The following is an 11459-nucleotide window of genomic DNA, read 5'->3' on the forward strand; positions in this document are numbered from 1 at the left end:
CCCCAAACATATCAGGAGAAATGGTGACTATAAGCTGAAAGCTGCATTAACTGCGTGATATGTGACGGAAGGAATTTCCTTCACAGGGAATTACTGAGTGTATGTCCACTAAGGTTAGTCAAAAATGAATCATAAAGTTGTCTTAGCCTACATGTACTCGTAAAAACCCCAAACATATCAGGAGAAATGGTGACTATAAGCTGAAAGCTGCATTAACTGCGTGATATGTGACGGAGGGAATTTCCTTCACAGGGAATTACTGAGTGTATGTCCACTAAGGTTAGTCAAAAATGAATCATAAAGTTGTCTTAGCCTACATGTACTCGTAAAAACCCCAAACATATCAGGAGAAATGGTGACTATAAGCTGAAAGCTGCATTAACTGCGTGATATGTGACGGAGGGAATTTCCTTCACAGGGAATTACTGAGTGTATGTCCACTAAGGTTTGTCAAAAATGAATCATAAAGTTGTCTTAGCCTACATGTACTCGTAAAAACCCCAAACATATCAGGAGAAATGGTGACTATAAGCTGAAAGCTGCATTAACTGCGTGATATGTGACGGAAGGAATTTCCTTCACAGGGAATTACTGAGTGTATGTCCACTAAGGTTAGTCAAAAATGAATCATAAAGTTGTCTTAGCCTACATGTACTCGTAAAAACCCCAAACATATCAGGAGAAATGGTGACTATAAGCTGAAAGCTGCATTAACTGCGTGATATGTGACGGAAGGAATTTCCTTCACAGGGAATTACTGTGTGTATGTCCACTAAGGTTAGTCATTGACACATTATTTCTTCCCAAAAAGACGGAACAAAATGTGTGCGTTGTTAAGATGTAATTTGAACATAAAGTCTGCCACTATATATACATACAAAAAATGATATAGGACGTAGTTATAACGCAAAAACCTGTAAAAAATCTTGTTAAGTCTTCAAAGCCGAGAAGATGATGTTCAGCACTGGGAAATGGCACTGATGGAAAATTCACTAGTAGCTATCTTGTAGAAGCCCTTATGAACTTGGCAAATTACTAGCACTGAAAGCTCCCGATTGTCAGTGTGGTTTCTTATAGTGGATAGACGAATATCAATGCAATAAGTTAGTTTAAAGGTTAAGCTGATGCATTTCTGACCACACATTTAGGAGCAGGGAACTGAGAACGGCTGTTTTCACAATGCTTACATGTTGGGCAGGAGGCAGCAGTAACTGCCAGGGTGAGCTGGCAAGAAAACTGCCCAGGGAGAGTCATTGTTTGAAGAAAATATTTTGACTTTGCATTATTTTTGCTCATATTATTTAATATGAAAATATCTTCCCACAATCTGAATGAGTCGGTTATTAATCAGAAAGATCTGCTATGTTCGGTAAATTCCCTGAAGTCGATGTGACCACCAAGGCCAAATGCTTACATTCTGAAGACGAGGACAAGTAACACAACGCTTTTGCCAACGAACGTCGCCCTGACCAAGCGCCAAACTAAAAGAAATATCAGCCCTTTGAACAAGGAACAGACCCGAGACTCTATGGTTAGGTATCAGGTTTTTTTTTTGTGTATTTTCTCATTGTCAGATTGTTTAATACCGATGGTACAGGAGAGCTCCTAGGTTTTGTGACGTCACTCTTGGTAGCTATAGTCTGGCAACATGGCGTCACGAAATGAGTGGCTAGGTACTGACAACTGCTTGCTATTTATTTTGAAATATTTTTAGAACATTTCGGAATACTACTTTATAAATTAATTCAGCTTTAGTGGCTGACCTTATGCTAACTTTAATGAAAATCTGTCCACAAAGACTCCACAGTGAATAGCTTAAGTGGCCTACCAAGCACAGAAGAAAAGCTGTATCAGCTGATGGGTAGGGTTTTCACACTAACCTTAGAATTGACTGGTCACCACAACAATGATAACCAAGCCCCAGAAACATGGCTAACTTGATGGACCAAATGGTGACATCAACAAATATCAATTATTCTGGCTGATTTAGTATAGCAGTAGCCAATGGTCAATTCAAGTGCAACAGGGCGGACCGAGATTCCTTGTTGGCAAAGTAAGAATGCAACATACACAGTAGCTTTGATACTGACTTTTGTTATTATCGTTATTATGGTTATAAATACTCTGTGTTCAGATTTCAGTTCTTTACTGCCTCACACACTTTATCTTCAGCTTCCATTTCCTCTGGACCTGCCACTGTTTCTTCAAGGTCATGACCTGGGCTTTTCCTTTTCACTTCAGGAGACTTGCCTGGTGAAGAGTTCTGTCCCTTTGGATGAGATCTTTTGTCAATATTTGAGTCTGTGCTGTTCTCTGCCATAGCAGCACCATTTTCTTCTCCTGGAACATCTGTTTTATCCTCATGCTCAGACATCGTCTGTTCAGGAGACTTACTAGCACAGTTTTCATCTTTGCTGCTAGAATGCAAGTCTAGAACGACAACCAAATTCAGAGAGTTTAAAACACGTGCTAAATATTAAGAAACCACGCATGAATCAAGACCTGCACACACAATTTTATCAAAATTGGATAGTATTTGAATCTCATCTAACATTCAATTTTATGAAAACTGGACAATATTTGGAGAAGTTTTTACCAAGAAATGAAATTGTGACAGACAGACGGATGTATAGATCCAAATTATTATTCCCCTCTTTTCGCAAATCAGTATGAAATAAAATGAGGTTGGCTACAAACAGCAACTCAACTTAGTATCAGAAAAATTTCTAATAAAACCTTTCGAATGTGCAGATACTAAAATGTCTTGGAACTTTGAGCAAAAGAAGTAAAATGACAAGACTGTAACTGTAAAGACACACAGTTGATGCCAAAAAAATGCTTAGAACTGGTAGCAAGGCTTCCAAAGAACTCACCTGTATGAGACACATGAACTTTAGCTCAATGCATAAAGAATTGAAATCATGAATTTAGCAATTTACGGCAATGAATATGCACTCAGAGCACCAGCAATGGAACACCCCACTTGTGTCATGTTGCTTTATGTGCATGTAAAACTTCAGGTCAATACATGCAGTACTTTTCGAGATACCAACCCTAACATTTTGTTTAACATTGCTTTCTCTATTATTGGACATTGACGGCGATGCTCTGGGTACCACATAAGCTACGCCTATACTTTATACAGGCAAAGCTAATCAAAATGAACCATAATTATTCTGATATCATTTAAATAATTCTAACAGAGAAGCTGGACTTCTTCTCTCTTGAATTCATGATTCTTGCCTGATAAAGAGCTCTGTCCCTCTGGATGAGATCTTGGGTCAATATTTGGGTCTGTTCTGTTCTCTGCTACAGCATTATTTCCCTTTTCTCCAGGATCCTCTGTTTTCTTCTTCAACTCTGACTTTTGTTGTTTGCCTGATTTCCCTGTACTAGCACTCTTTTCATCTTTGCACCCGGCACTCAATTCTGCGAGAAAAATGGCAAGACTGTAAAGTTCATCCCTGAAATCGCTGAAAAATTTTTAAGATCTGTAAAATACTCATACTGAATGCATAGTAAAAATATATCAGTCATAATTCTGATATTACACGTAAATCTAACATTCAATTAATCAACATTTTCTACGTTGATAATTGCATGAATGATTTATTCTTTTTAATACCAGCAAAGATCACATTTTAAACTGCAAATAACACATTTGAAACAGCAATTTGCAATAGATAAGGGAAATATCAAAGACATTTTAGGACAGTTTCTGTATTAAAGTAGACATAGTTAAAAAAAATGACACAAAAAATTACTTATATTTCTTGTCAAATAGCTGATCTACAAGTTCTATATGTATATGTATAATATTTATCTCTTGTGACCAAAATGATATACTGTAATTCTTCAAACTTTTCCCATATGAAAGAACCGGTTTCAGTGCAATTCATGCACATTTATAATTTGATTTTGGAGACAAAAACTTCATTGGTTCGATTGTCAGGGCTTCACAAAAAGTACAATGTTATCAGTCTACACAAAATAAGGTTTACAGAATATGTCTGGAAAAAAAGACACCTTTTAAGCTTGTGAAAAATGTTGAAGAATTATAGTAGTACAAGATCAACTCACCATTTTCTCCCAGGGGAAAGAACACTGGCATGTACTCTTCATAGAGTTTCACATCCACTGGCAGGAATAAACAGAAGATGATCCGATCAATCTGTGGATGAAGGAATGTCGCATTTTACATAGATGCAATGATGTAAGCAATATGCAATGATTTACATAAAAGAAATGATTTAGGTAAATGCCATAATTTTAGATGAATCGTACAAGATGCAATATTTACTAAAAGGAACAAAATTACATATCTGAAAGTATTTAGGCATAATTATGCATGACATAAGCTTTAAGCTGTACTAAAGAATATTTCATTTATACGTTATTATATTTTGGTGGGAGGAAAACCAGGCAGTCGTTATGATTTCAGCTTTTTGGTCTCAAATTTCTTACTTTTTACTTGGCTTACATTAACTACCTCTCCTGCAGGGAGGGTTTGTCTTTGATGGAACAGCCAGACTGACTCTAACCTGGTTAATATAGAGCAACATTTCTGATGACTCACCATATCTGCCACTCCATCCTCCTCCAGGAATTGCCTCATTGTTTTTATAGCTAATGAAGCTGCTGAGTCATTAGGGTAGCCTGGATTTTGGAGAAAAAGAATATTTTTCACAATTCCATAATGCTCTGACAAGGGTTTCCTAACTTAAGGAAATCAAGTAGCATGTTAGTCATGTCAAATGATTCCTTGGACATCAGAGGAATATGATTTGTTCTTTCTTTATTCGATTCGATTCGATTACTCAGGAATATTTGATTTACGTAATGGTAGCTAGGACTGTTAGTGCAGAAAACTGGTCAAAGCCAGGGATAAATCAGTTGAACCTAGTCAGTCAAGGGCCAGTGGAGCCACTCAAATGTATTTCACTTCTTGTGAAACAAAACATACCAATTATCTTTGTATGTAATACAAAATAATTTTATTACTAAATGACATATTTACTGCTTAATGTGTTTGAAACATACCGTAAATCCCTGTAGATATGCAAGGAAATGCCTAGAAATAGAAGAACGAAAAAAATTATATAATTGAAAGAAAATCTATAATTTCAGATAAATACTATGATGTGTTCTACTCATATGTTACTTGTTACAATCAAAATACATCTGACATTTATAGTTTTGTTATAGAGATGGTAGACAGCACAACGAACCAGGAGCCTCACACCAATGCTGTCACTCTGAGTTCAGGTCCACCTCATGCTGGCTTCCTCTCTGGCCATGCATGGGAAGGTCTTGCAGCAACCTGCAGATGGTGGTGAGTTTTCTCCCACCATAATGCTGGTTGCCGTTGTATAAGTGAAATATTCATTCAGTATATACATTGTAAAACACCAGAGAAATAAATAAATGATGGAGATGATATTATTACTTATTTAAACAGCAATCATCCCTGTTGTCAAACTGTCACACCCTAATCACTTACCACAGATCTCAGCTGGTTTTCTTTGACAATCTTCAGGCAGGTTTTGTAGGCACTGCATAATAGGTTCTTATTTTCTCCTATAGGTCCTACAGTATGTATCACATCTGGGAAGAACACCAAACATTGATGCATACGTGGTGTATTTTGTAGAGAGAAAAAGGGAGATCACTCTAAATGACACCTGGTTCCTATACTGCATGTGTAGGTGAAGACTATCTCTGGAGAGGCTGTAAACCTAATTGACACGTCATAAAATACTCATCAACTAACTGAAGCAAACAGTACTACACAGCAGGTTGTTTCGCTACACAATACCAGAAGAAAGAAAAACACACATACACAAACAAAAAAACAACCGATCAGCTGGCAAAGATGGGTAAGTAATAGAAATGGTAAAAAGACTATGTTCCTTAACGGCTTGTCTCAATTTTCACTGATCTTGCCGTTAAATCAATAGAAAAGGCCAAAAAATTATTCTGTCACAACTGTTTATAGTATGTGAAAGGATTGTAGAGTTGTGACACTGTATGTTATGGAGTTGCAAATCATTGCGGTGGTAAAACAAGACTCTATGGAGAGTTTGTGCACAAATTTACCACAGGGGCAAATCGCAAACTGCATTTGACAATCCATGTACTATAGGTTGGAACCGCAACCCTTTGAAAGCCTGAGGAAATGTTGAGCTATGAGTGAAGAAAACTTCCTCCGTCTTGATATACAAACAACTGGTTATCTGTGTGCCATGGGTGGGCAATGCAACCCTATGACTGGCCAAAAGCTTTAACCAAACTGGACACTGACAGCACCACTGACACTGCCACTGACACTGCCCCTGACAGCATCTGATCTCCCTCTCACAATACCTCTCCTTACTTTATTCAGGCGAGCTAAAAAATTAGGTAGTAAGAACAATAGTGCACTTACATTTTGCAGGAAGGTTGTATCCTGTCAAAAAACAAAACAAATCACAATAAAATGCTTTGTGAATTCATCTGGATTTTTCCACCTTGAAAACCAAATTGGGAGGTTAGAATGTTTAAATTACCAACCAAAGAAATCACAACTTTAAATCTGACAATTCACAATGTATGCTTGGGGTTGTTGTTGCTTTATACAATTTTTCAGTCGAATGATGACGAGGAGTCATTAGATGTGTGTACATATATTGTGTTTTCTTCAGGTAAGGAAAGTGCATACTGCCTAAGTGCTACCATAACTGAAGTATCATGCCCACGACACCAGACATGACACCTCACCTACTGGCACCAAGTCACATTATGCTGACACTGGGTCAACCAATCCTGTTTCCTTGCTCTAACTTCTCAGTGCTAAGTGCCATTATTACCATTATTAAAGTCTTCAGTATGATGTTACCCGGGTTTGATCGTGAATCTTACCCAGGTTTGATCGTGGATCTTACCCGGGTTTGATCGTGGATCTTACCCAGGTCTGATCGTGGATCTCTAACTTTTAAGTCAGCGAAGTGTCTAACTTCTAAGTCAGCGAAGCAGACAGTTACTCAAAACTGGATTAGAATGTATTTGATCTCAAACAAATGTTTAACTCAGAATTAATGTCCACAGGTCATCACATACCAACATAATATCACAGCTCTTTATTACAAATACAGCATGCACATACATGTATTTCAAACAGGTTGGTGAGACAAGATTAAATTCCTTTGTCCAACAGACCAATAACAATGGAAACATTGAATTAATTCCTTCTCACCAGCCGACATCTTGGCATCTCCTGTGTCACATCCTCCCAGGGTAGCGCACTCTTGCCTTAATTTGCCACCAGCTGCTGAATGAATCGCTCCATCAACTACAATACAGAAATATTTCAACATGTTTGCGAAATTCACACAGATGTTGAATACTTCCTTACTCATTAGAATGCATGCACAACAGTACACTAAAAACTCGGAGTGTAATATAAGCGCTGCAAAGGAGCTTGAAACCAAGTTCACAAGAAACATTATGTGCAAAATTTTATGGAAGTTTCCTACATGTATTCACGTAAACATTTCTCACATAAATGGATCTCATAGGATAATATCACAACTGATGGAAGCACCCCATATACAGGGTGCCCCAGAAGTCGCGCACCATACAGGCTGAGGTTGAATGCTTGAGCTACAGAGTGGTGTGTTGGCCTACCTCTTCCAAACATAAAAACCAATTCAACTCTTTCTTGTACTGTTAGTTTATTAGCCATAGTTAACTCTGAAAGACAGAAAAAAACTTTAAAATGAGTATTAAACGTGAAACACAGAAAAAAAAATGAAATCAGGATGGTGCACGACTTCTAGGATACCTTGTACAACAAATGATTAAAGAACCTGATGCAAGAGTTATCTACTCTTGAATGCACATTACTTACCTCCCCCTCCTCCCAATAAGCTGTTGTTTGCCGCATTGACTATAGCATCAATCTCCAACCTGGTGATGTCTCCCTGCCACAAAGACACCTTACTGTTGAGCTTGGGGTTCACTTTTATTGAACTATTATGTTTTCTCACTGTAAGGAAGGAAATAATGATGTGAAAACAACAAGCTGTGGCAAACTCCACACACATACACACATGTGCACACACATACACACACAGATTGTAGTATGATAATCATTCAATAGAAAAGCCCCCCCAAAAAAACAAAAAAAAAAACAAACATTCGTTAATTTATTTAGTTACTTCATTGTCATTTAATGCCATACTCAAGAAGTGTACACTTATTTGATTGTGGAGAGTTTTATGGGTGAAGGAACTAAGTGAGGTGCCCTGGGTAAAACAATGACATTTGACAAATTTTTGATGAAATGATAAATGATGTGTGATAAACAGATTTGTACACCACATTATCCTGCATCACAAAATACTTGGCTTTTCATTGGACAGCACAGGTCATGTGAAGGAAGTGTATATTCCCATATCTTACAGCTGCTGTCATACATGTACGTGCTGACTAGGTTAACAATACATCGGTCTTTTGCAATGAGTTGATTGGTCTTTAGCAGGATAATTAATGCCTCACTCAATGTGATGTTTACCTATTTTCTGTATCTTATCACAAAGTAACTAACACTTCAAAAAATGTAAGGCTATGCAAACAGCGATATGAGTTCCATCAACCATGAACAATGAAAGGCTACTTTTATGGGTTAAGACAACATTTCCAGTAGTATCACTGGTACAAATCCTCTCTTCATTACATGCTGGCCTCCTCTCCAGCTGTATATGGGAAGGTCTGTCAGCAGCCTGCGGATGGTCGTGGGTTTTCGCCGGGATCTGCCTGGTTTCCTCCCCCCATAATGTTGGCCACCATTGTATAAGTGAAATATTCTTGAGTATGGCCTATAACACCAATCAAATAAATAAATAAATAAATCTCTTCCTTATATTCACCAGAGATGCGATGTTTTTCCTGGTTTGCCATGAAGTATTCAGGCCAAGTAGGTATATCTTCATGACTTGTATATTTTGAGCCACACTTGTACAACTTTCTTTTCTCCTCTTTGCTCATTTTCAGATATTTTTCTAAAAAATAAATACAGAAAAAGTAATCATTTTGAGGGCATCAGAAGCTCTATAAGGCTTTTATTTTTGAACTTTGTCAAAATACTGACTAACTTTATCATGCAAAATTGAAATACATGTATATAAGAACAGCAAACCAACCCAGGGATATGTCACAAAACAACATGCAGCCAAGATTAACAAATATCATGAATTCCACACATATACATCTGAAAAGTATGTCAGCAACCAACCTTGTCTTTACAACTGCCCGTAACATCATCACCTTACAGCTGCCATTTATTTTCCACAGATTCGAATAGTCAGTCTGAACTTTGCATTCAGTACATGTCTCTTCCCATCGCAGAAGAAAGGGCTGACTGGAACAGGTGCCTTAGTTACATGTATCTGGCTTTAAGTCAGTAACAAATTTATGGTGTTTTTTTGGATATCCTGGGCGAATGCTGTAGTTATAGAGAGATAGGTGTTTTTTGAGGAAGAATAATGCTTCGCGGTGACATGCTTCTGGAACAATTGTTCATGAACAATTAAACACACAGTCATATTGTACAACACTACAGAAAAGAATCATGCTGGGAAGCTAGAGTAGAGCGCTTTTGGTATTACATGTACCATTATAACTTTCTCGATGTAACTGTAGCTTCTTTCACTGGCTGACATGTAAGCGATGCCTCTGGGATATAATTTCTGATGGAAGCTCAAACATATATTATACCTCTATCTGTTTTAGCCACCGCTTCTCGGGTTACCCGTCTTGTCTGTTGCCCATCTCCCCCAACTTTCGGACACGACGACCACTTATTTTCATTTTCTGTTGGTTTTGCCGACGGACTCTTCTCTTTCGCTTTGGAAGTGGAACTTTTGTCCAGTGGACCCGACATCGTAGCAAACTGACAAACGGGGCTGGAGACGCACAGATTGTCAGTTAGATTCAAGCCATGTCTTATGTTCCCAAGACGTTTAGGTAAAAGGTTGCAGGTCAAAACGCGCGGCAAGAAATTTCTGAACATAGATATGCCCAAAGTGCAAAATGCTGCCGAGTCCCAGTTTCCTCGGAAAACGAGAAGAGCAGATCTTTCTTGCCTCCTTCCTTAGAGATCATCAAACTTCGTTACCTCCCTTGAAAGACAGGTACACGATTATTATCACTTGTTGATCTACAAAAAAAAAAACAAAAAAAAACGAGAAGTCGCATGTTTGACGTTTCACTATTCCGACCAAAGTTTATTTGTCATCTTCAGGATGCGTATCCTGGTTTATCATCTCCTATGCAAAAGATTTTGTCATTTTAAGTAGGCCGACAGTAGAATAGAGATATGGAGGTAGGCGTATATGCATATACCTCCATGGTCAGACAAAAACGAACTTTTACATATTGCTTTTCACAGATACACCAAGGTTCTGAAAATCTGAATCGAATATGGCGATGGATCTATACAGGCCTAATTGAATCCTTATTCTTTTTTCAAACATTTGTTATTCAACGTAAAACGACAACAGTCAGTCAAAGAATAAATGTTAAAATCATTTAGGCCTTTATACTCAGTAAAGAACGCTATCTATTAAAATTGACTGAAAACATATAAAAAACGAAAACATATAAACAAAATCCACAGCGTCATTTTTTTTAATCGAATACAGAAAAATATAAATATATATGATATAAAAATATAAATTATTGTGTTTTGTCTCTCCTGCTGTAATATTATACCTTATGTTGTCTGGACCACGAGGAAAGGGGTTTTGAGAGAAAAAAATGCACCTTAACTTTGCATCTCACTGACTTGATTTTGAATCTTATTTGCACACCAACTCTTGATATTAGCTAAGAAATTAAGGCTGTGGCGTTTTTTGATTTTTGGACCTGTCGTCACCCGTTTGCCTTAAGAGTCTGGTCAGTAAACAAACAGCAAACCTTAGACTGATTGTTCGGGCCAGCCTACATGTATATTACATGTGCCTACCAGATAAATTTAGTTTGGACATTTTATATCAAAATGGTACCGTACTTAATGTTGATCTGCACGAATACAAATCTGAGTATTCCCTACATTAAGTAGCTTTGCCTATTTTTGCCAATATTTAATATTTGTCGGCTAAGACATACTCTGCACAGCTAAGCAGTACCATGTAACCAAAGCTACGAAGTTAAAATTAAACTGCGGAGGTATTGATGATGAAAAGCTAAAACCACATAATATAAGTGATATAACTAGGATATATTCACTGTATTTATTTATTCATTATTTATTTGATTATTTGACCTCCACACGTACGATATTCATTGTATTCAGTATTACCATGGGCTATTCTTAAATGTAGTTTTCTTTCAAAAAAAAAAAAATCCCGGTAGCCCGGCACATGCATGTTACTGAGTCCTGCTTGACAGTCTCAGATATGTGCCTTGCTCATAGTATATAT

General features: G+C 37.4%; 1 protein-coding gene across 1 annotated transcript; it reads right to left on the reverse strand.

The window, feature by feature from the left end:
- Positions 1-1441: 1441 nt before the first annotated feature.
- LOC135469341 (ADP-ribose glycohydrolase MACROD2-like) lies at positions 1442-10086 on the reverse strand. The gene is made up of 11 exons (XM_064747967.1): positions 9754-10086; positions 8907-9038; positions 7886-8023; positions 7232-7327; positions 6425-6445; positions 5501-5604; positions 5041-5071; positions 4577-4656; positions 4081-4171; positions 3244-3429; positions 1442-2430 (listed from the first exon to the last, which is right to left on the reverse strand). The coding sequence occupies exons 1-11, from the start codon at positions 10046-10048 to the stop codon at positions 2138-2140; spliced, it is 1467 nt and encodes a 488-aa protein (XP_064604037.1). The 5' UTR covers positions 10049-10086; the 3' UTR covers positions 1442-2137.
- Between the last annotated feature and the right edge of the window lie 1373 nt (positions 10087-11459).

Source organism: Liolophura sinensis, chromosome 6 (genome assembly GCF_032854445.1).
Source record: "Liolophura sinensis isolate JHLJ2023 chromosome 6, CUHK_Ljap_v2, whole genome shotgun sequence".
Taxonomy (NCBI): Eukaryota; Metazoa; Mollusca; class Polyplacophora; order Chitonida; family Chitonidae; genus Liolophura; species Liolophura sinensis.